Source organism: Equus przewalskii, chromosome 1 (assembly GCF_037783145.1).
Source record: "Equus przewalskii isolate Varuska chromosome 1, EquPr2, whole genome shotgun sequence".
NCBI classification, from domain to species: domain Eukaryota; kingdom Metazoa; phylum Chordata; class Mammalia; order Perissodactyla; family Equidae; genus Equus; species Equus przewalskii.
In genome coordinates this window covers 8122444-8148344 of record NC_091831.1, presented here as the reverse complement: position 1 = coordinate 8148344, position 25901 = coordinate 8122444, and the positions used below count along the sequence as shown (strand labels likewise).

General features: G+C 37.9%; 1 protein-coding gene across 6 annotated transcripts in view; it reads left to right on the top strand.

Annotated features, from left to right (window-relative positions):
- Positions 1-79: 79 nt before the first annotated feature.
- ZRANB1 (zinc finger RANBP2-type containing 1) overlaps positions 80-25901 on the top strand; it is a 65942-nt gene continuing 40120 nt past the window's right edge. Inside the window, exons 1-3 of one of the 6 annotated variants that reach the window (XM_070572599.1) lie at positions 321-479; positions 21653-21781; positions 23098-23948. In XM_070572599.1, coding sequence (XP_070428700.1) covers positions 21741-21781; positions 23098-23948 — 892 coding nt within the window. In that variant the 5' untranslated portion in view covers positions 321-479; positions 21653-21740. Of the gene's footprint in view, positions 480-21611; positions 21782-23097; positions 23949-25901 lie in introns of those variants that run through there. The other 5 variants (XM_070572667.1, XM_070572523.1, XM_070572794.1 and 2 more) reach the window with 5 other exon arrangements.

Sequence of the window (25901 nt, the reverse complement as noted above, 5' to 3'; positions counted from 1 at the left end):
CCCTGAAAGAGACGACCGCCCATTGGCTGCGCCGCTGGCGACCTCGGGGCCAATGATAGGGCGCCGAGCGGCGAGGTCCAGTCTTGACGTTGTGCTGCTCGCGGTGGGGTTTATTTGGCTTCGGGGCCCCTCACCGTCGCCATTAGGATCCCGCAGCGCCCGAGGCCGCCTCCTCTGGTCTCTCCCCCCGCCCCCCGGCGCCCCCCCGCCTCCGCGCCTGCTCTCCGCCCCTCTGCCCCCGCCTCCGGCACCCGGGAGCCGCGCGCGGGCCCGCGGAGACCATGTCCTGACTGAGGGGAGAGGGCGGAGGCGGCAGCAGCGGGGCGGGCGGCGGCGCGGAGGGAGGCGGAGAGGGGCCGGGCTCGGCTCGTCGCCGCGGGCTGCTCGGGGAGTCGCCGCCGCCGCCGCCGCCGCCGCCGGGCGCCGAGCGTCGGACGGGTAGGAGGAGCAGGAGCTGGAGGAGGAGCTGCCGCCGCCAGGTAACCTGGTCCCGGGAGGGCGCCCTCCCGCAGGCCCCTCGCGGCTCCCGCCGCGGCCTGCCCGGCCCCTAGCTCCCAGGCGGCGCTCAGGCGGCCGGGTCTCCGGGGCCGCCTGCCCGCGCCCCCTGGGGCGGCGTCGCAGGCGAGGGGAGGGGCACGGTCTGCCGCCGCCGCGCTTCCATCTTGAGTTTTCCCGGTGCGAGGATAGGCCCGGGGCTGTGGGAGGGTGGGTCCTCCCCGCTTGTTTACCGGCCGTCGATCAGGCGCGGCTGGACGCGCCGCCTGCCCTGTTACCTTTCTTCCGCCAGATTCCTCGCCCCGCCCCCGACTTCTTTTCCTGCCACCTACGAGCGGGTGAGTGGGATTTCGCTCCCACTCTGCATTAGGCCCTAAACACTTGGGTTCATCGCCACAAGTTGGTGCTGGTCTCCAAACTTGTATTTCGGTCCCTTGGCCGTTTCCTCTCCGCCTCCCGCGGTGGCCTCCCGTTGTTGCCATTTCTGTTTAAGAGAATAAAGGTGGGGGGCACCGGGGGTGGGCTGGGAAGGAGGAGCCGGAACTAGTGGAAAGATTGCCCCTCTCGCTGGCAATAACGATTGTTCAGTTCAGTGCAAGTGTCTTATTTTCTCCCCTGTGGCTTGCTGTGGGTCATTTCACAGACAAAAGGACTGTAATGAATGCTTGCGTTAAGCACAAGGGGCGGGCAGTTTAGGTTCAGTCTGGAAGTTTGAACTGGCCCATTATCTTTGAGATACACTTGTGTTTTGAAATTTTCTTGCTCAGAATTTTGAGTATCAGTCAACTGATCCCCCGTTTCCGTAACTCCATAGACTGTCAGGTTAAACGCCGTCCCCTCTACCCGATATTTTGGTTTATTTGCTCACCGTTTGATCTGTAGGTTGTCAACAGATTTAGTATACAGAAAATACTGTTTTGTGAACACAGTTGAAGAGAAATCTTTAGCTCTTGGAAACGTGATATAATGAGTGGTTGTTCTGTTCTTTATCACTTGTGCGACCTCAGGGGTACCCCTGTTTTGCTCAAATATGGATGACTCAGTGTACAAACCATAAGCCAGGGAAAACCATAAGGAATTTTGATCTTGGCTTGTGCCAAGGGCCTTGGGAAAGTCATCTAAACTATGTGAAAAATAAAGCTGGATCTCTCCTCTTGGTTATTATTATTAAGTGAGATGATTCTAAAGAAATTTAGAACCCTGCTCCCCTTGATTTTTGAATCTTACGAGATATGCAGTCGTCTCCTTTTACTAAAATTTCCTAACGTGTTTATTGGGCTGTAGGGGGACTAAGAGGACAGTGATGACACATATTAATCTTTAGGGAGGATATTAGATTATCATGAGGGATTTTTATTTCTGTAAATGTTTCAGCACCTTTTATTAATGCTTCAGAGCATTGAGACACCCATTTGTTTACTCTTGAAATGTGCTTGGGATAGTATGATGAACTCATTCATGGTAATGTGGCTTTGATCCTGCTCTGTGCACTGATAAGAGTTATGGCATATCACATTTAAAGTCTGAGGATTAACGTAGTTCTGGAGCTCACAATCCTCTTGTACAATGTTTGACATAAATTACCTCGTGTAATTGATGTAGTGAGAACTGTTCAATGTGCTTTATACTTATATTGCTTTTATAATAAATGGAAACTTTAAATATATGGGAGTTGCAAAAGTAGACCATTGTAACTTTTTATTTAATTTGGTTCAATGTATTATTTGAGCATTGCTGCTGGAGTCCCTCCTCCACCAATAATAAGCCCTTTTACCTGGGCTTTGAATACTTTGTCTCTCAGTAATGGGGTGTTTCAGTTGAAATATTTGTGCTCTGCTTATGCTTTGAGTAAATAATACCTTGCACATTTTAATACTCTCACCTCCTCACATCACAGCATAAAAACTTCCAGGACATTCTTTATTACATGCAAAGTATAGTTTAAGCTCTTTGGTGTGGTATTCAGGTTCCTCTATAATCTGGCCGTGATCCATTCTTCAGTCTTAACTCTTTATTTCTTCCCTTTGTGAATCCTTAGTTTCAGCCAGACTGACTTGTTTGTTGTTCCTGTTGAGTCACCCCTCTTGGCCTTTCTTTATGCCCTTCTTTTTGTTTGAAGCCTTTTTCTGTTTGTATTCATGGATACTCTCTTTACTCTGGACCTAGTTAAGTCCTGTCTCTTGAGAAGGCTTTTTTGACTACTTCAGCCCCAAGGGGTCTGTTCACTCCTCTCTTGGGTGGGACTGTTTTCTTGTTTTTTTTTCTTAGCATATGCTAGCCTGGATTTCAGTTTGTCTTCTTTTATGTTTTTATTCTGATTCCCAATTAGATTTTTCAGACTCTGAAAAATAAGTATGAAACTTGAACCCTGTATCTATGGAGACCATATATTCAGCACTGAAAATATGGATACATGGTCTGCCAAAGTATTTTTGGTTATAAAAGTATTCCAGGACATCAGTTTGTACTTTTCTATGTATTGTAGTTTCTGGGACTTTGATGATTTATGAGACAAAATATTTGAAATTGTGACTCTCTCAAAAATTTTTTTTTAGTCAGTGTGTTAATTATCAGCTTAGTTCTCTTCTTGTAGAAGATGCTCAACATTTTGATAGTGGTTATGTCTTGTTATTCAAATAAAAGTATGACAGTTCCATAGTTTACTTCAGATTTGAGTCTGGGACAATTACTTCCATTGAGTTTGGCACTAGTGACACCAAGGGTGGTCATTCCATATGTGTATATAGGTAACAGCATCATGGGAAGGAGAAAATAATCTGTAGTCTCAGTTTGCATCCTTAACCTCGGATGTTGGCGGCATGTGTCACTGATCATGAGGCAAATGCGACTCAAGAGAATGTGTGATTCACTGCTACCTGTCAACACTGTTGGAAGAAAACACAAACAAGCTGGTCCGTGGTATTTTTGTATACCAAGAATAATTCATGTAATTATGTAGTACTAAGGTGGATGCTAATGTAGTTGGAAAATAGGTGTGTGTGTTTCTGTTGTGTTGTGTGTGTGAGTAGGAGTCCTGGTATTTTATGGATACGTAGTCTCTCAGCAGTAAACCATCTTGATTTATCTACTGCATCTGTCTGAAAACTTGTCCTCTTCCTTCAGTTCATCAGAATATTTTTTTCCCTTGGAATTGACTGACTTTTAGAAAGTAGTTTACAAGAAAACTTTTTTTTAAGCTTCAGAAACCTTTTTAGCATAATTGAAGCTAAAATTAGTCTGTTAAACTTTCCAGAAATACTAGGCATTTTACTTAGGCTACTTGCATTTCTAAGAGGCACTTTCATAGAATTATATTAGTGATTTCAGCATTTGAGAAATCTGGATCAGTAAGCATTCTTTGATTTCTTGCAAGGTGGTGTATTTTGGTTGAGATGAAATTTTTGACGTGAGCAATCCGTTTGAATTTTAAAATGGAGGTTGATCAGGTAAATTGACTGTAAAGTTAATAATTTTTCAGCTTCCTAGTGAATTCAACTTTTTAGTAATGAAGAAACTAATTTCCTTTATTTTTACAGTTCATATATTGAGGCCAAATTGTCCCACCTCCTCCTCAACCAACACAATTTTTTTTTCCATCCTTTGGTAAGTTAAATTTTTATGTGGATTAAATTCACATAAATAAAAAAATATTTGGATGGATAAGGTGTTGGAAATCAGTTGCATATCTTTCCAGCTTTTTCTTAACTTAATTTTTTTTATAACACCTTCTTTGAGGTTTATTTTATATACCATAAAAATCACTCTATTAAAGTAGACAATTTTTTGGTTTTTAGTGTATTCACAGAGTTGTGTAACCATCACCACTATACAGAACATTTTCATCACCCCCGAAAGAGACCCTGTACCCGTTAGCAGTCATTTCCCTTTGCCCCAGTTCCTGACAACTGCTACTTCGCTTTGTCTCTGTGGATTTGCCTTTTCTGTACATTTCATATAAATGGAGTCATATGATATATGACGTTTTGTGTCTAGCTTTGTGAACTTAGCATTATGTTTTCAAGGTTTACCCATGTTGTAGCATGTATCAGTACTTCATTCCCTTTTGTGGCTGAATAATCAATATTTCATTGTATGGATATATTACATTTTGCTTAGGTTTATCCACTCATTTATTGATGGATATTTAGGTTATTTCCACCTTTTTTGCTATTATGAAATATGCTGCTATGAACATTTGTGTACAAGTTCTTATGTGGAGTTAAGTTTTCATTTCTCTTGGGTATATACCTAGGAGTGGAATTGCTGGGTCGTATGGTAACTCTGTGTTTAACCTTTAAGGAACTTCCTGACTGTTTTCAAGTGGTTGTACCATTTTACGTTTCTACTGGCAATGTGTCAGTCCCATTTCTCTACATTGTCATCAACACTTGTTATTGTTTGTCTTTTTTATTATAGCCATCGTAGTGAAGTGGCATCTCCTAGTTTTTACTTGCATTTCCCTAATGACTAATGGTATTGAGTATCTTTTCATGTGCTTCTTGGCCGTTTGTCTATCTTATTTAGAGAAATGTCTATTCAAATGCTTTTCCCGTTTTTCGTTTAGGTTGTCTTTCTATTGTTGAGTTGTAAGATTTCTTTATGTATTCTGGATACAAGTCAGACAAATAATTTGCAAATGTTTTATCCTGTTCAGTGGCTTGTCTTTTCATTTTTTGTTTTTTGAGGTCGTAATAGTTTATAACATTGTGAAATTTCAGTTGTACATTATTATTTGTCAGTCACCATATGTATGTGTCTTTTCACTTTCTTGATAGTGTCCTTTAAAGCACAGAAGGTTTTAATTTTGTTATAGTCCAGTTTATGTTTTCTCTTGTCACTTGTGCTTTTGGTGTTGTCTCTAAGAAGCCGTTGTCTAATCCAGAGTCAAGAAGATTTGCATATATGTTTTCTTATAAGAATTTTATAGTTTTAGCTCTTATATTTAGGTCTGTGATAATTTTGAGTTGTTTTGTTTATAGTATGAGGTAGGGGGTCCAACTTGATTCTTTTGCAGGTGGCTTTCCAGTTGTCCCAGCACCATTTGCTGAAATTTACTTAGTTTTAACAATATAATTATTCTCTACTCTAAATTGATTATTGCAAGACAATATTCCCTGGATATATGAAGAAATTATCCTTATTTTGCAGATGGAGAAAAGGATCTCTGCTTAGTCTTGAGCATTAGGTTGCAGCAATACGCCTGTGATTGGAATTCTGAAGGCAGGACATCATCTCTATGATTTTTTTTTTTTGAGGAAGATTAGCCCTGAGCTAATGTCTGCTGCCGTTCCTCCTCTTTTTGCTGAGGAAGATTGGCCCTGAGCTACCATTTGTGCCCATCTTACTCTATTTTATGTGGGGGACGCCTGCCACAGCATGGCTTGCTGAGCAGTGCATAGGTCTGCACCTGGGATGCGAACTGCAGGCCGCTGAAGCAGAACGTGCAAACTTAAGGACTGCGCCACTGGGCTGGCCCCTCTCGGTGATTTTTAACAAACCATTTCTAAATTCTTTGCTTTTTTGGTTGGGGTGGGTAGTTTACTTCATTTTTTGGTATTTAATGATACTAAAGTTTGTTTTTAAACAGGGAAACTATAGCAATTTGCAGGACTATTTTTGACTAATCCTTTTTTGGAATACTATCCTTTGATACTGGTAGAGGATTGAGGGGCTTTTTATTGACTAAATGATTAGTGAGCAAGTGTTGCATAGCAGATACTGTTTATAGAGACATAAAAATGAGTTTTTCACAATTGATCATTAGAAACAAACCCTAATCCGTTAGACTAAGTACTAGTAAAGAAATGACTAAATTAACTTAGCACAAGATTAGTATTGAGTCAGGAAGGGCTTTACAGAGGTGGCAACATTGAGCTGCTCACTGAAGGAGGAGCAGTAACAGGTTTCTGGGTATATAAAACCGGGTAAGAATCAGGAGTGGGAATGAGAGAGCATCCTGTGCAGAAGCAATCGAATGAGTGAAGGCATGGAGACATGAAGATTACATGTCATGTTTAAGGACCAGCAGAGGGTTCAGTGTGGCTAAAGTGTGGATGAAGTTGGAAAGGCACTCCTAGGACCTGCAGGTTATGAGTGCCTTATTCCTTCTTCAGCCCCTGATCTCATTCTTCCCCAGAGCTGGGAATTAGAAAGGAGAGGGACCCTCTTCCCTGTGGGTCATCTTCACAGATGGGAGAGGGGAGAGTTCTCTCTTCCCTTCTCCGTCTAGCTCTGTCTCTGTGTGTAGGGGGATATGTTGGGAATATTTGTGGTATTAAGTTGAAAATCTGAAGGCATTGTTTTTATAGAAATTGACTCAGCAAATTAGGTTAATAATTACTGGGCACATACTGTGTCATCTGAGGTTGTTTAGGATTTTCAAAAAGTAGATTACGTAAAACACTGTTGCAAAGGCTACTGAAGTTAAAACATTTAGTAATGACCTGTTCAATGTTAAGCATTTCTGAAATAACTATACCAAATGTATGAACAAGACAAAGAAAGTCTCTGTTACTTGAATTATATTCTAATGTGGAGAGACAATCAAGGAGCAAACAAAAAAATACTGGGTTGTGATAAGTGCTATGCAGATAATGAAACTAGGGTGAAGTGGTAGACACTGACTGAGTAGTCAGGGGAAATCTTTCAGAGGAGGTGATATTTAAACCTAGATCTCAGTGACAACAACTGGCCATGTGAAAATCTGGGGAAAAAGCATTCTAGGTGGAGGAGATTTCTACTGCAAAACTCTTAAGGTGAGAATGAGCCTACTTGTAAAAGGAACAGAACAAATCCACATTTATGTAAAGATTTGCAAGAAAGACTGGGGAATTTTAATTTTATTCTGAGTGGATTGGGAAGCCATTAGAGGATTTTAAATCCTTGTGTTGTGACCTGGTTTACATTGCTAAAGGATCCATCTGGCTTCTCTGTAAGGGTGGTGGGTAGAGGAGAAGCAGTAAGATTAGTGGGGTGGCTATGCAGTAATCCACGTGGGGGTTGATGGTGGCTCACGTTAGGGATGTGGGAGGGGAGTCCTGAGAAAAGTAAAGATTTTGGGGGCTTGTTTTGGAGACAGTGGCAATGCTCTGTGGTAGCTAGAGACAGTGGCTATACAGTTAGCCTGTCTTGTAACCTAATATTCATGTTTCGTTCTAGGGAAATGTTTTTGTAGCCTTGGAAGGCTGTGGTGCCCTAGTGAGAGAAAATGGGAGTCAGAATCTGGGGTTTACTGTCTAAAGCTTTTGTCACCCTGGGCAAGTCATTTCCTGGAGCCATGGATTTCTTGTAAAATGAAAGTACTTCTAGTTCAGGAGGATTCTGGGGTACCTTAGGAGGAAGTACCTGAGGGTTCTGAGGTTTAAGTGAAATTATATGAGTTTTTTGTGGTCTTAAGCTCCATACAGAATTTAAGGTCATGTTATTTGAAGCAGTTGTTTGTAACATTACTTATAGTACGTGGATCTTGAGATTATTGGTTTTAGCCCCAGCTTTAGGACAGATAAGGCATTATGATATTATTTTCAGATGAATAGGCTTGGGTCTTAAGAATTTGGCCAGTATCTCAGATTCCATTCGGGTGGAGAGGGACGTGAACTCATGTCTAAGAAGTGCAGTGTTCTCCTTTATGTGAGAGAACTGGGTATAAATATCAAGAGAAGGAACTGATCTTTCTATAGTAAAATAAAGTAGTTTTCACCTTAATAACGCTTTGGTGAAAGGCAGTACAGGATCACGAAAGGAAAATGTTGTAGGATATTCTTGATGTGCGAGTGTGTGTGTGTTTGGAGGGGTGGCTGAGGAGATACTTCAACATCAGTCATGAAGGGCCTATGCCCTATTTAGGACTTTTAACATTGTAGGATGTTGTTCAAAGTTTTAAAGCTACAGAATAGCAACGTGATTTTTTTTTTTTTTTTGACGGACCATTCTGGCAGAGATGTGGAGTATTAAAGTAGGAAGACTAGTTAGAATAATAAATAGTTAAGGAGAGCAGTGATGAACTAGGGCTTGGTGGTAGGGATGGAAAGAAGGGACAGTTCTTGAGAAAGGTTTAGAATGTAGGAGACCAGATTTACTCTCATGTAAAAGGACTCTTCTGTACCTATTTCATGGTTTTTGCCAAGATAAAATGATGATGTATTTCAAAGTATTTTGTGACTTGTAAGGTTTATTGTGTGATGTGGATATATATAAACACAAGTATGTTTTTTTCCCCAGAACTGTTTGAAGGTTAGTTGCAAACTTGATATCCCTTTATCCCTAAGTAGTTCAGTATGTATTTCCTAAAAACAAAGGCTTTCTCTTAGCATAACCAGAAGATAATTATCAAAATCAGGAAATTAACGTTGTATGATATTATTATGTAATTCTTAATAAGAGTAAGATTGTACAAATCTTATTCAGATTTTGTCAGTTGTCCCATTAATGTTCTTTATAATGGCAGAAGAAAATCTCAGATCATGTGTTGTAGTCTATTGCCATGTTTTTTATAAGCTCCTTTAATTTGGAATGGTAAAGTCTTTTCTTGTCTTTCATGATATTGGTGTTTTTGAAGAATATAGGACTGGTTATTTTGTAGAAAGTCTCTTAATATGGTATATCTGATGTTTTCTCTGGTGTCAGAATTTGCAGTTTCTAGCAAGACTACCACAGAAGTGATGTGTTTTTCTTAGTATGACAGTGTCAGGAGGCAAAAGACGTCATTACTGGTGTGGTTAGTTTTGATTACTTGGTTTTCTAGATGTCTACTAGGTTTTGTAACGTATCACTTGTTGTGGGGAGATACTTGGAGATTATTTAAATATCCTGTTAATTGTCAGATTTTCACCCAGTAGTTTTAACATTCATTGATGATTATTTTCTGAATCTATTGTGAAGATTGCCAAATGGTGATTTTCTAATCCATTTATTCTTTTGCATTTATTAGTTGGATTTCTACTCTAAGAAAGAGCTTTCTCTTCCTATTTATCTGTTTGTTTATCAACATCTGTGTAGACTTATGGGTTTTTATTTTATTCAATGCCTTAAAATCCTTTACTGTTATTATTTATGTGGTTGCTCAAGTTGACCCAGCTTTGGCTAGTGGGAGCCCTTCATGCTAATTTCTGTGTCCCCCCCTTTCTTTTTAAAGATTTTTATTTTTATTTTTTATTTATTTTTTTATTAATGTTATGATAGATTACAACCTTGTGTGATTTCACTTGTACATTATTGTTAGTCATGTTGTGGGTACACCACTTCCCCCTTTGTGCCCTCCCCCAACCCCCCCTTTTCCCTGGTAATCACCGATTAGATCTCCTTGTCAATATGTTAACTTCCACCTATGAGTGGAGTCATATAGAGTTCATCTTTCTCTGACTGGCTTATTTCGCTTAACATAATACTCTCGAGGTCCATCCACGTTGCTGCGAATGGGCCAATTTTGTCTTTTTTTATGGCTGAGTAGTATTCCATTGTGTATATATACCATATCTTCTTTATCCAATCATCAGTTTCTGGGCATGTAGGTTGGTTCCACGTGTTGGCTATTGTAAATAATGCTGCGATGAACGTAGGGGTGCAAGGGACTCTTGGGATTTCTGATTTCAGGTTCTTAGGATAGATACCCAGTGATGGGATGGCTGGGTCATAGGGTATTTCTATTTTTAACTTTTTGAGAAATCTCCATACTGTTTTCCATAGTGGCTGTACCAGTTTGCATTCCCACCAACAGTGTATGAGGGTTCCTTTTTCTCCACAACCTCTCCAACATTTGTCACTCTTGGTTTTGGATGTTTTTGCCAATCTAACGGGTGTAAGGTGATAATTCATGCTAATTTATTCATGCTAATTTCTGTGTCCCCCCCCCTTTTTTTAAAGATTTTTATTTTATTTTTTCCTTTTTCTCCCCAAAGCCCCCCGGTACATAGGTGTATATTCTTCGTTGTGGATCCTTCTAGTTGTGGCATGTGGGACGCTGACTCAGCGTGGCTTGACGAGCAGTGCCATGTCCGCGCCCAGGATTCGAACCAACGAAACACTGGGCTGCCTGCAGCGGAGCGCGCGAACTTAACCACTCGGCCACGGGGCCAGCCCCAAAAGATTTTTATTTTTTAGAGCAGTTTTAGGTTCACACCAAAAGTTTGTGTCCTTTTTGAAACTCCCCATCGTTCTTTGAGAATGGATTTTTTTTAAGAAAATGTTTCTTGTATATTAGTGACTAAAAGACATCATTAAGCAGTAGATTTTTAAAAGTACACTTTATTTTTTTAGAGCAGTTTAGATTCACAGCAAAATTGAACAGAAAGTACGGAGAGTTCTCTCATGCCCCCAGCCCCCACACATGAGTGACCTCCCTCACTATCACCATCCTGCAACAGATTGGTACATTTGTTCCAATTGATGAATCTACCATGGCACTTCATTGTCAAACGGAGTTCATAGTTTACGTTAAGGTTCACACTTGGTGTTGTACATTTTATGGGTTTTGACAAATATGTAATGTATATATCATTATAGTATCATACAGAATAGTTTCACTGTTCTAAAAATCGTCTGTGCTCTGCCTTTTCATCCTTCCCTCCTCCCCAACCTTTGGCAGTCACTGATCTTTTTATTGCTTCTATTTTGCCTTTTCCAGAATGTCATATAATTGGAATCATATAGTATGTAGCCATTTCAGATGAGCTTCTTTCACTTCAGTAATATGCATTTAAGGTTCCACCATGTTTTTTCATAGCTTGATAGCTCATTTCTTTTTAGTGCTGAATAATGTTTCATTGTCTAGATGTGCCATAGTTTATCTCTTCACCTGCTGAAGGACATCTTGGTTGCTTGCGGGTTTTGGCAATTGTGAATAAAGCTGCTGTAAAAATCTGTGTGCAGGCTTCTGTGTAGACATAAATTTTCACCTCCTTCGGGTAAATACCACGGTATACAATTGCTGGATCGTGTGATAAGAGCATGTTTAGTTTTGTGAGAAACTGCCAAACTCTGTTCCTAAGTCATGCTACGAGTTTGCATTCACATCAGTAACGAATGGGTGTTCTTGTTGTTCTACATCCTCGCCACTGTTGGTGTTGTCGTACTTGTGTTCTGGATTTTGGCTATTCTAATAGGTGTGTAGTGGTATCTCATTGCTATTTTAATTTGCAATTCTCTCATAACATAGAATGTTGAGCATTTTTTCATGTGGTTGGTTGCCAACTGTATATCTTGGTGAGGTGTTTGTTCGGGCCTTTTGCCCATGTTTTAACTGGGTTGTTTGTTTTCTTATTGTTGAGTTTTTAAGAGTTCTTCGTATGTTTTGGATGATAGTCTTTTATCAGATATGTCTTTTGCAGATTTTTTTCCTATTTTTCTGTCTTGTTCTTTTGACAGTGTCTTTTGCAGAGCAGAAGTTTTTAATTTTAACAAGTCCATCTTCTCAAGTATGTCTTCCATGGATTATGCCTTTGGTGTTTTATCTAAAAAGTCATTGCCATAGCCAAGATCATCTAGATTTCCTTTTGCGTTATCTTCTAGGAATTTTATAGTTCTGCATTTTACATTTAGGTCTGTGATTTATTTTGAGTTAATTTTTGTGAAGGTTGTGAAGTCTGTGTCTAGAGTCATTTTTTTTGTATGTAGATGTCAGTTGTTCCAGCACCATTTTTTGAGAAGACTTATCTTTTTTTCATTGGATTGCCTTTACTTCTTTCTTCGTCAAAGATCAGTTGACTTTATATGTGGATCTATTTCTGGGCTCTTTTCTATTCCATTGACTTATTTGTCTGTTCTTTTTCACCAGTACCGTACCGTTGATTACTATAGCTTTATAGTAAGTCTTGAAATCAGGGTAATCAGTTCTCTGACTTTATTTTTTCTTCAGTACTGTGTTGGATATTCTGAGAATTACGCTTCTCCGTATAAACTTCAGAATTAGTCTGTCAGTACTCCCGTAATAACTTGCTGAGATTTTGATTGGGATTGTGTTGAATCTCTTGATGAAATTGGCAAGAACTGAGATTTTGATAATATTGCGTCTTCCTATCCATGAACATGGAATATCTCTCCATTTATTTAGTTCTTCTTTGGTTTCTTTCATCACAGGTTTGCAGTTTTCCTTATATAGATTTTGTACATATTTTCTTAGATTTATATCTAAGTATTTCAATTTTAGGAGTGCTAATCTAAATGGTGATATGTTTTTAATTTCAAATTCCATTTGTTCATTGCTGGTATATAGGAAAGCAGTTGACTTTTGTATATTAACTTTGTATCTTGCAACCTTGTTATAGTCATTTATTAGCACTAGGAGTTGTTGATTCTTTCAGAGTTTCTACATAGACAATAATGTCACCTGCAAATAAAGAGGGTTTTATTTCTTCCTTTCCGATCTGTATGCTTTTTATTTCCTTTTCTTACTGCATTAGCTAGAATTTCCAGTTCATTATTGAAAGAGTGGTGCGAGGAGATGTCTTTGCCTTATCACTGATCTTAGTGGGAAGTTTTCTAGTTCCTTACCATTGAGTATGATGTTAGGTATAGATTTTTTTTGTACATGCTCTTTATCACATTGAGGAAGTTTCCTTGTATTCCTGGTTTGCTGAGAGTTTTTTTTTTTTAAATCATGTGTAGGTGTTGGATTTTTGTCAAATGCCTTTTCTGCATGTGTTCATGTGACTTTTTTTCTTCTTTAACCTTTTGATATGATGGATTACATTAATTGATTTTTGAACATTACACTAGCCTTGCATATCTGGGTTAAACCCCACTTGCTTGTGGTGTATATTTCTTTTTATACATTGTTGGATTTGATTTGCTAATATTCTGTTGAGGATTTTGCGTCTGTTGATGAGAGACATTAAAAAGACAGATTTTGATCACTTCAGTTTGTCTGTCTTAGTTTTCTGAAGTGTTATGTTCATCTGTGCAAGGTTAGACTGAAAGAAACTTCATAATTTGATATGTTTTCTCTCTTTTATGAACTGTACCTGCGAGTTGTAGAAAGAAGCTGTATTTATAAGCTTTCCAAATGTTTTAACACTGCTTCCCAAACAAGCCCAAGTGTTTTATTATTAGATTCAAGAATCATAAAATTCTGTAAAATTGCTACAAAAGTTTCTAAGTGCTTACTCTCAATTTCTCTACAGACCAATAAAGTTTGTAGACTATCACAGGCCCCCATGGACCAAGTTTTGAGTAGCAATCAGCAGTAGACAATATACTGCTTCCTGCTTTTTTTCTAGCCTTAGCAGTCTAAGCCTTAATTCTCAGTCTAGTACAGCATTTTTTACCTTCCTGATAGATTTTTAAAACTTTCCATTATGATAATTTTCAAACATTAAGTATGATAGACTAGGAGAATGAATTGTTATGTATGCATCACCCAGTTATAATCTTGTTTCATTTATATTCTTCTTGCTTACTCCCAATGGATTATTTTAAAGCAAATTCCAGATATCTTATAACACTGTAGGTATTTCGGTATGTGTCTCTTAAGAGAAAAAGACTCTTTTAGAAACGTGGGTACCATGCTGTTAATCATACCTTAAATCTTTAATAATTTCTTAATAATATCAAATTGGTGTTCAGGTAATTTTTTAACATATATGTGTTTTAATACACAAACAGAAATATGTTAATTGCATCTCCACAGAATCAGTTTATGCCTCTGTACCCTGTAATCCTGTAAATTGGTAGTTAGGTCTAGAAGCTTCATCATATTCAGGTTTGATGACAATATTATTAATACTTGGCACAAATAATTCACATTGGTGTATGGATATATGATAGCTTTATTTTAAAAATAGATTTTTGATACTGCTTAGATCTGTTAAGTGATCATTAACTTAATCCTAGCGTATATTGTAAAATTTGGGCTTGAATATCAGAATTTGTCACAAGTGGAGCAGGGAAAAGTTAAAAAACTCATCTTTGGAAAAAGAATATTTGCAAAATAAATTCGATAAACAGGATTTTCAAGTGAATGTTTATGTAGAAAAATGTCAGACTCTTTGCTAGTTAGAGTTATATAGGGTGGGGATTCTGGAGATCATCTTGTCTAACTCATTCATTTTTTTTTTTTTTTACAAATGAGAAAATTGAGGCTGTAAAAGATAAAAATGATTTCCTTACTGTCTCACAGTCATTCTTTGCTTTCCTTTAAAACAGGGCCTTGTATAGTTACCATAATTCATACACGTGCCATTTGGGGAGATTCCCCTTTTTTGATTGTCTGAATGAAAATGGAAGGCTTTCTCTTTTTGTTTTAATTGGCATACTGTAGTTTGTTTAGTAATCTGGATTAGTGTATTAAAGAGAAGTCAAGCTGACTTTTATTATTAATATTTTCTTCCTTAGGGATTGCATCCAAAATAAAAAATAATTAAGGTATTTTATAGTCTGAAACCATGGTGAATGCTCCAAGTTGTCTTTTTTCACTCAATTTTAGATGTTAAATTTAGTATATCTTGTTTTATAAATCACTTTCTGAGATCTTGCCTACTTGCTCAACTTTTTAGACATTTTGGAGTAGTTGTCAAACTAGATATGCTTTGGGAAGATTGTGTGTAATTTTAAAAAGCTAAAATTTGAGCAAAATGTGTGTTAAAGTTTCTTTTTTTAAGTTTGCCTCTTTAGATAATGTCTGTCGGTAGTCGTCTAGGAAGGACTGCTTAGTGAGAAACTCACCGTTGAGTATGTTGTTGGCTGGGTTTGTCATATATGGCCTTTATTATGTTGAGGTACTTTCCTTCTACACCCATTTTATTGAAATAGTTCAAATTCTGGGTAATGGGACCAGGTCAGTATGGGCTGCCCTATAAATGTATATTTATTACATAGTGTGTATAGTACAGACTTTGGAGCTAGAATCCCTGGATTCAAACCCTGGCACTGCCAGTTAGTAGCTTTGTGATTTTAGGCAAGTTACTCAACTCTGTTTCTGTTTCCAATCTGTAAAATTAAAGATAATAATAGTACTTGTTTCATAGGGTTCTGAGGATTAAATTACTTAATGTATATGTACAGTGCTTAGAACAATGTCTAGCATGCAGTAAATGCATAAGTTTTAGCTATTTTTTCTTCTCAGTTGGACAAAGATGACCCTGGCAGAATTGTAAAATAGACAGAGTTGGCCTAGACAGTCGTCCATCTCTGATGATTGAGCAAGCAGTGCCTTAAACCTGCTGCTGTCTTCGGCATTCCTTCCCAAGTTGCCCTTTGCTAAACTGTTGCCTACTTGTTCTCCCTGTCCCTGCAATGAAAACTGAAATCACAAAGTCCCCATCCTGTTTTCCTGTTATTCATTACACTAGGAATCATGAGAAAAATGATGTAATTGAATGTTACTAATAAAAGCATTTGTAAAGAACTTGTATTTATAAAATAAGTTTTAATTCAAATAATTTTAATGGATTGGAAGTTAGGCAAAATAACAAAGAAATTTGAAAAGTTGAGGTGTTAAGAAAAAGATATTTTTGGACAAGATTGGTAGCTCTGAGTTGGTTTTGCCTTGGAATATTTCATCCACTTGCTTCTGCTTGCTTTTTGCATCTTTTTCTTACTTATATCAGAATTTACTGATTGTCTTAAAGCTCCAGGTTTCTTCCCTTTCTTTCTCTATCACACAGGTGACATCATAGTGTTTGGTGAAAAGATGGCCTTTAGTTGAGCTAGGTGTAGTAATGACTCTTGGTTCCTATGGATACTTTGTTAATTGAGACTAATCTGTTCAGTGTGAACAGAGAATGGATAGGATAATGAAATAAATCAAATTCTGAATGAGGTAGCCTGTTCATAGTGCTTGCAAAAGTTTTATTATTTTTTAAATGCTGGGTTGATATGCGGTCCTGGAGATCATCACCCCATTTCCATGTATGTTTAAGAAAATCGTAGTCATCTTTCATCTAATCAGATTGTAGGTGCCCTGAGCGCAAGGACAGTGTTTTATCTACTTACATCTCTCCACATTTCTGAGTGTATAATAGACGTTTGGTAACTCGGCTTAGGTTGTTACATTGAATTAGTTTTGTTTGGGATTATAATTTGGGGTGTGTGATTGACCTGTGATGTCTCTGAAATTATGTAAAGGAACTGTTCTACAGTAGCTCAAGATACACGTGTGTTACTCCTCCTTCCTTTCTTGTTACTGTCTAGGAACTAGAGAGTATAGAGGAACTTGGCTAAATTACGGAAAAAGCCCTAGTATGTGAAGAGGTAGAATTCCTCTTGAAGTGACTAAAATAGATTAAAAGAAAGAGCATTGCGAGGGCCAGCCCCGTGACCGAGTGGTTAAGTTCGTGTGTTCCACTGCGGTGGCCCAGGGTTTTGCCGGTTTGAATCCTTGGCATCGACGTGGCACCGCTCATCAGGCCACACTGAGGCAGCGTCCCACATGCCACAACTGGAAGGACCCATAACTAAAAAATACACAACTGTGTACCGGGGGGCTTTGGGGAGAAAAAGGAAAAATAAAATCTCAAAAGAAAGAAAGAAAGAGCATTGCCTTTGTTTCATGTGAGATTTGACACGTAAATTAATTTTGTGTCTGTAGATCATCTTCCATTCTAATCAGTGCATTGCTAATTCTCTAGTGGTTTAAAAGACCAATCCTTAGGGCCGGCCCTGTGGCCTAGTGGTTAAGTTCCATTAGCTCTGCTTTGGTGGCCCAGGTTTGGTTCCTGGACGTGGACCTACATCACTTGTTAGCAGCCATGCTGTGGTGGCGACCCACATAGAAAATAGAGGACGATCGGCACAGATGTTAGCTCAGGGTGACTCTTCCTCAGCAAAAAAAAAAAGACAACCAACTATTAGAATGGTAACTTTTATTACATTTTTTTCTAATCAATGCAGTGTTGACATATTGAAATGTAAACTTTATATTCCTTGTTATATTTCAAGGACTTAAGTTTGGTTGGAATGAAGTTAGATATACTAGTCGTATGGGTAATTGCCTCAGTTAATTACGGTTTAGTGCCAGTAAGGCCACTGTCACCATGGCAGGTGTTATTTAACTTTGTTATCTTAGCTAAATTTACTTTGTACAGCTTGTCCATAAATTCCTGGGACGGGGCCTTACTTAGGAAGTATGTTTAGTTCAAATCTACTCATTAGATACAGATAATAGAGAAAATAGTGACTTCTCTATGGGAGGAAGTTCAGCACATTTTTGAGATCTACTGATTCTTGATTATTTATACATAGTTTCACCTAAATGTAGTACTTTCAGAAGATATTTAATGATTGCAAAAGTTTTTGTACTTGTGCCCTTTACATCACAGGACTTGGTTAGTTAACCAGCTCATGAGTACCTATGGCTTGGCCCCCAGCTTTTAGTGACAGAGACTTTCTACTGAGGTCTTGCCACAGGAGTGCATCCCCTCCTCTAGAATTTCTCTTTTTTGCCTGAGATTATTCAGAAGCTCCACTCTTTTCTCTTTCTTCAGGTCAGTCAACATGGTCTCTTCTATGGGTTTTACTAAACACAGGGCTGGTCCACATTCCATGCCACTAGAATCCCTGAGCCAAAGTTTTTGAAAGCTTGGCTACCTGACTGAAAACCGAGGGGAGGGTAATGATACAGGGAAAATACACACAAATCCGTGTTCCAGAAACCAGCCCGAAGAGGAAATACAGAAAGTGCCAAATGTCAGTAGAAGCGTAGTTACTTGGAGTGCACTTGAAGTGATTTGAAAAAAAAACTTCATGAGATGAGACTTAAACTGAGCCACGAGTCTAGGGTATGTGAGGTGTGTTTGGGAGTGGGTGTTTGTGTGCTGGGAAGGAGTTGAGAGTTTATACTATTGCAGAAGAGCTTCAGAAAGAGAGCTTGTTATTAGAAAGATTATTCTGGTAACAGTGAGCTAGATGGACTTAGAAAGGGAATGGGCCTAGGAGGCTATTGCAGTGGTTCTGACCTGAACTGAGAAAGGGTTGATGACAGTTGGAATGGGAAGAAAAGAATTAATTGGACAGAAACCACTAAAGAGAATCTATGGGAACAGGGCAGAATTCAAGACGATTCTGAGTTTCTGTGCTGGGGGCGGGGGTGTTACTAAGTGTCTTTAATGGAAACTGGAGAAGTCAGGATAGGAGTTTGTTGTGAGAAGAAGATAAGAGCTTTAATGTAGGATGTGATAAGCTCTTGGAGCCCTGAAATGAGGTCAGATTAGTAGATATAGGGTTCATCATATCATCAGTCTTCAGGATCTTGCTCAAGACTAGTTGTTCTTTTTCTGTTGACTGTTGCGAGGAAGATAGTGATGTAGAAAGATGCTGAGGAGAGGGGCTGGCCCCGTGGCGCGCTCCCCTGCGGCGGCCCAGGGTTTCGCTGGTTTGGATCCTGGGCGCGGACATGGCACTGCTTGTCAGGTCACGTTAAGGCGGCATCCCACGTGCCACAACTAGAAGGACCTGCAATTAAGATATACAACTATGTACCCGGGGGGATTTGGGGAGACAAAGTAGGAAAAAAAAAAAATTGGCCGCAGTTGTTAGTTCAATTGCCAATCTTTAATTAAAAAAAAAAAGGAAAGACGCTGAGGAGAAAAGAGGAAATGACTATGTGGGATTTTTGGCTTAAGGAGTTAAGTAGTACTTTTTATTTATATAAATGTTACAATTCAGAATTACCGTGTAATATTTTAGCAGAACCTGAAAATTCAGCATGCTTGGAATATCGTTTTAGTTTTAGCTTTCATCTGTATTGCCCTAAGATGCTTTCTGAGCATTTGTGAATCTCCACAGATGTATGTTAATTAATATTTACATCAACAATTTATATTAATAAGTATTTATAGTAGTAAGTATAGACTTACTGATAAAGGTGATACAGAACTTAAAGACTGCTGTCACTTGTTCCTTTGGATAACTTCTCATTGTCTGAAACTAATTGGCAACCGATCTCTCGTTTTTTGCTTTTTTTAAAAATTTTTCCTCTTTCTCCCCAAAGCCCCTCGGTACACAGTTGTATATATTTTAGTTGTGGGTCCTTCTAGTTGTGGCATGTGGGACGCCATCTCAGCATGGCCTGATGAGTGGTACCGTGTCCACGCCCAGGATCCGAACCGGTGAAACCCTGGGCTGCTGAAGCGGAGCCCACAAACTTAACCACTCGGCCATGGGGCTGGCCCCTTGGTTTGTTTCTTAAATCCTTGTACTTGATGAGGATTATTTTACTTTTCCAGTTCTCTTTCATAGAGTTTTAGGAGGTGGTTGGGGAAATTTGTAGCATAGCTGCAATTTTGAGGAATTGACTTCAGTATAGATATATTTCTTCTACAAGGTTTACTAATGCTTCACAAGTAGGTCTAATTAATTCATTGTTAAGCACGACAGTATAAAAATGTTCAGTTACTAGTCCCTCCCTTTCCCCAGCTGTTAATCCATACACCCATAATACTTGTGCTTTTATGGTTATTTGAACTGGAAAGTATATAATGAAGAGAAGTTACGAATTTAGTACTGGAAAATGGTTGATATACTTGGAGGCATTATTCAGTCTGTCTACAGCTAGAGCTTGATGTACAAATGGATTCATGGACTCTTTGGTCCACAGGATGGGAAATCCTGGTATGCATTTGAACCAAGGAATATTTCTTTTAAGAGTAGCAGTTGTGTCTAGTTCACCTTAAAGAAGGTTCAGATTATGCAGATTTTATTGTTGCTTTTTATTATACCAATTAATTGAAGTATGAGTTATTAGATGGAGTTTGGAAATCTGTTACCTGTAAAATTAGACTTAAATTTACTTGGTTATATGAATGTATGTTAACTTAAAAGATATTTTGTAACGGTTTTATTTCAGTGTGCAATATTAACTCTCAGAACTGGTTGCTGTTAAATAATTTTATGTTCTTTTTGGGATGTTTTGACATCTGGAAGAAAAAGTGTACTTAGTGTTAATTTCATCTCAGTAATGCAAAATCACATAATTGAGCTGATGTTATCCTTACTCTTCCATTCCATTTACTGATTACCACAGGTACAAATGGCTCTCTCAGGTAATCCTCTCCAATAAATTTTAGCTTTCAGTTACCGAAAACAATATTCCTACCGAGTCTCTAATTCCCCATAGAGTGGATACTGTATACATCATTATCTAATACAATGAATGCACTTATCTCAAAACTCTTGAGCTTGGTTTTAGTATTGCTTAATTACCTAATTTTTGGAAGGGGTAGGCTATTTAATACCAGGCATGTTTGACAATGATTCTTTATTTTTTATGGTAGCTTTTTTGTTTGTTTTTCTGTCAGACATGGACATTTAAATATGTTTTACTGGCACGTTAGTTCCCTGAAGATTAACTAAGATAATGTAAGGTCACAAGCTGTTTAATTGAGCCTACAAACATATCAAAGTAAGACTTATCAAAGAAGCATGGATTTTTGAATATGACAATTTAAAATGAAATATTGAAATTACTTATAGAAGCCCTGGATGTGTTCATTATGTCATTTGTTCTTGTCATGATAAGTATTTGCTTGCTTGTTTTAATTTCCAATAGCGTGAGTAAGTTATTTATATTTCATTCCTGAGAAGCTAAAGGGAGAAACTGCCTAATGAGTATGAATATTGTCATTAAATCTCGATTGTCCGTTTTATGGATGCTTATATGATTATAGTTCCCCTCCCTTCAGCACTCTTGGACTGCTGTCAAATTTTGTGTCATATATGCACAAACTAAACTTAAAAAGCTAAACAAGATAAGTACAAGTTACCTGAGTTAGGAAAAAATACAGTTGCTGAGAGAGGAACAGACTTTAAAGCTAAATAGAAGCAGTATTTTTTTTGCTTTTTCTATTTGGTATACCACCTTTGCTCCTACCTCCTTCAGTAATAACAAGGACTACAGATAGGAATTGACTTAGCTTTACCAAGTTGATATTACTGATAATATTAGTGCACATACACGTTTAAGGTTTTAGAGAGAAGTGTCTTTCCCATGTCTAATTTGAGTGACCAGCCCAATCAGTTAGCTAGTTTTATTGCTGTGTTAACTTAAAATTCTAAATATAAAAGTCCATTATTAAAAGAAATGAATAGAATTAAGATAGAGAATTGATTAAAATAAAGCCTTTAAAAATTAATACTTTTGGATAAAGTAGCAGGCTTCAAGTGAAATTCAGTTTTGGTCTCCTTTACAGGAATAGCTATTCACAGTCAGAACACTTATCATGTTTTGCAGTATCTCCTGAGGAAGTCAGAATCTGAGCCAACATGAAGACTGACTCTTGTCTTTGGTCTGATTTATAAACTGTACTTTTATTCTAACCATGTGCAAGGTGGATGTTATAGCATGGAAACTAAAATCTTAGTAAGTGATTTTTAATTTAGCTATTAAATAGTAGCCTTTCTTATAATGAATTTGTCATCTTAACAGAGTTCACACTATGAATGGGGTGAGGATTTTGCAAGCAGGAACATAATCATATGCTTATCAAGTGAAATGAAAGATTTAGCTTTCCAAGTTCAGGAAGAATCCCCAAGAGAGGGAAAGCTTCTATTACTCTGCCTAGGATTCCTTTTACTTTCCTGTTTAAAAATAGGTGGTATGATGATATTAGTTTAGTTGAGAAGGGATTTGAGAAAGTGGAGGCTGACTTTAGAGGCCAATGTCTAAATTCAAGTCATTGAAAAAATCATTAGTAAATTTGCTATGTAATTGCTTTATTAATAAATTAGTTGTAATTAAATAATAAAGTCTTCATTATAGTAGTGTTTAATAAGCCCAGTGTAGAATCCTAGGAACCTTTTAAATAGTTCATATATTTTTAATGTAAATACAATTGTGAGTATATTTTAAATGTTGAATATTTTGAGTATGAATATTCAAAATTATATTCGCGTGATTATGCTAGTAGTTTTCTCAGGGACGTTCCTTTGGTTTGATTGTCCCAAGTATGAGTGATGTGCAGTGTTTATTTTTTGTCCTCCAGGCAGAACTAGATTTTGAGGATATAGGCTATCAGGGAACTTTTATCTCTATTTCACAGTGTTACTTCGTTAATTGTAAAGATTACTTCTCAATATCTTTCTTTTCTACCTGTGCTTATTAAGAGCAGTGGATAATTAGCACTTTTAAAAAAGCTGCTTTTCTCCCTTAGCAAGAATAACAGAATTGACTTTGATCTTCTGAATTCTTTAGTGAATAAGACGTTATGATACTCTACCTAGGTAGGCTAATAATCTATATTGTTCATAACTTGAGAATGGTTATGTAAGATATTTGGTTTGTGTTCTTTCCCTTCCCTTTGAATTTTTTAAGTATTAGTTATTTTTCTAAATTGATGGTGATGACTTGGCTGAAATTAAACATTTCTGTTAGCAGCTTCCCTATTTAACCTCCTTTTCTCTTAGAACAGACTTGCCTTTCTCTTCTGCCTATCTGTTTTGCATTCCAAAGTACAATTTCATTAAATCTCTAGGTCTAAGATTTTGCTTTGGAAATTTATCTCTGGTGTCTCTTTGGAAATTAAAAAAAAAATAAGGATAGTTCAGTATGAAATCTTACGTGTATCTTTTGAGAAATTTGTATTTTGTAAGTTGAAGGGTACTTTTATTTGGGGGGCGTATTTTCAGAGATAGAATTATATAGTTATTGTTTAATAACCATGTCCTAATTGTTTATAGCTTCCTGCCTGACATAACACACTTCAAGAAGTGCACAATGTCAGAACGTGGAATTAAGTGGGCCTGTGAATACTGTACGTATGAAAACTGGCCGTCTGCAATCAAGTGTACTATGTGTCGTGCTCAAAGACCTAGTGGAACAATTATTACAGAAGATCCATTCAAAAGTGGTTCAAGTGATGTTGGTAGAGATTGGGATCCTTCCAGCACTGAAGGAGGAAGTAGTCCTTTGATATGTCCAGACTCAAGTGCAAGACCGAGGGTTAAATCTTCATACAGCATGGAAAATGCAAATAAATGGTCGTGCCACATGTGTACATATTTGAACTGGCCAAGAGCAATCAGATGTACCCAGTGCTTATCCCAACGTAGGACCAGGAGTCCCACGGAATCTCCTCAATCCTCAGGATCTGGCTCAAGACCAGTTGCTTTTTCTGTTGATCCTTGTGAGGAATACAATGATAGAAATAAACTGAACACAAGGACCCAGCATTGGACATGTTCTATTTGCACGTATGAAAACTGGGCCAAGGCTAAAAAATGTGTTGTTTGTGATCATCCCAGACCTAATAATATTGAAGCAATAGAGTTGGCAGAGACTGAAGAGGCCTCTTCAATAATAAATGAGCAAGACAGAGCTCGATGGAGGGGAAGCTGCAGCAGCGGTAATAGCCAAAGAAGATCGCCTCCTACTACGAAACGGGACTCTGAAATGAAAATGGATTTTCAGAGGATTGAATTGGCTGGTGCTGTTGGCAGCAAGGAGGAACTTGAAGTGGACTTCAAAAAACTAAAGCAAATTAAAAACAGGATGAAAAAGACTGATTGGCTGTTCCTCAATGCTTGTGTGGGTAAGTTTCTACATTTTTTAAATGGGATGGGAAAATATATTAAAAATGACATGAAAGATCTAAGCAGGGTCAATATTATTTAGCCTTTAGTACATTCAGCATGCTAGCTGTACTCCCAGTATGCATGCATAAGAATCTCTGTATTTGTGATCTTGTCATAACGTTGTCCTCACTTGCCTCCATTTCATTCTGTATGTCTCTCTCCATCATTAGGGAGGAAAACTTTTTAAGTTAAAGCAGAGTTTTTTTACACTTCAGTAGTAAAATATACACCTGGAGTTTAAAACTGTTACTCTATTATAACAAGATGTGCCTGAGGAACACCAGCTGCTGCTTCAGAATGTCTGTAAACAGTGTGAGCATCTTGTGATGATAGAAGCTTTAGTCAGATGTTAAAAATATCACAAAAATGTGTGACTCCAAGAAGTTGAACAAACATGATATTGACCTTGAAAATACCAATGTTAATGTAACATGAACGTCATGTAGTAAATAATTGCAAAGTTTAGGAAGCTGATTTCACAGTTCAATTATGATCTGTGTTTTGTGGTTTTAGTGCTTTCCTAAGGAAATTCTGGATATTGATCCCAGTTATTGGCTCAGAGCTGTTAAAGGACAGAGACATGTTCTGAGAGTAGGGTTTTCTCCAGTTGTTGACCTTGTGAGTTAATTATTTGTGATGTAATTCACAAAAGCAGTTATTTGACTTTTCTGTATATTCTTTTCTTCTTTTTTTGAGTAGTTTAGCTATTTGAATTTTATGATTTAAATTATTTGGATGGAGTGCTTACTTTGGCATTTGTTTTGTAAAGGAAAGTTGAGTTACTACTAAAGTTAAATATTATGTGGAACAGTAGCTAAGTCTTAAACATGGCTTAGCTGTATATATATATATTTTTCCCTAGTACTGATTTCTTTTGTTTATCTCCTTGAATATAGTCCCAAGACTATGTAAGACAAAACTGTAAGGACCTGCAAGTCCTAAGAGTAGATGTTAGGAAATGTGAGTTTTTTATTTTAGTTTTGTCCTGGCAAAAAACAATGTCCCAGCAGATAAGCCCTTCTGAACACCAGACTTAGAAGGTACCTAGTAACTGTTAGCTCCGGTTTTCTCCTGTCCTGAGGACTAGGGATGAAAGCATACTGAGCCATTTTCTATCTCTGTTGTCCCATTTTATCCCGTGGTTTTTTTCCTTCCCCAAATTGGGGTACCACATATGGTGTGTGATTATCTTTTTTTTTCCCTCCTGGAGATAAAAAGCGTTATTATTTATTATTTATTTTTCTTTTTGACGCCAAATTCATGTAACTTAAAATTCACCATTTTGAAAGCGAACAATTCAGTAGCATTTAGTACCTTCACAGTATTATGCAGCCACCACCTCTGTCTAGTTCCAAAATATTTTCATCACCCTAGAAGGAAACCCAGTTCTCATTAAGCAGTTTTTCCACATCCCCTCCTTTCCACAGTCCCTGATAATCGCCAGTCTGCTTTCTGTCTCTATGGATTTACCTCTTCTGGATATTCATATAAATGGAATCTTACATTACGTGACTTTTTGTATCTAGGCATGGTTGTTTTTTAATTACCTGTATACCTTTTGGAACGTTCTTAAAATCCTTTTTGCAGGCAGTAGTGTACCATGCATGCATTTACTACAAGGTGGTCTTATAGGACACGTAAGTTTATAGGTGGAAATGGACTACATTGGAACAATTCTTAACCTCTTTTGGGGTCATAGAATCCTTTAGGAATCAGAGGTTCGTTGTTTCTTCAAGTTAGTGGGTCTCAGGATAAGAACTCCTGCTTTGAAATATTTTCTCCTCTTAAAACACACAAGTTAGACCAATCAGTATAACTTTATCTTTATGGCTATTATTTCCTGTCTTTGTAAGTACTCTGTCTTTTTGGTGCTGCCTTTTCTTTCCACATTTTCTTCTTTCTTTTGATCC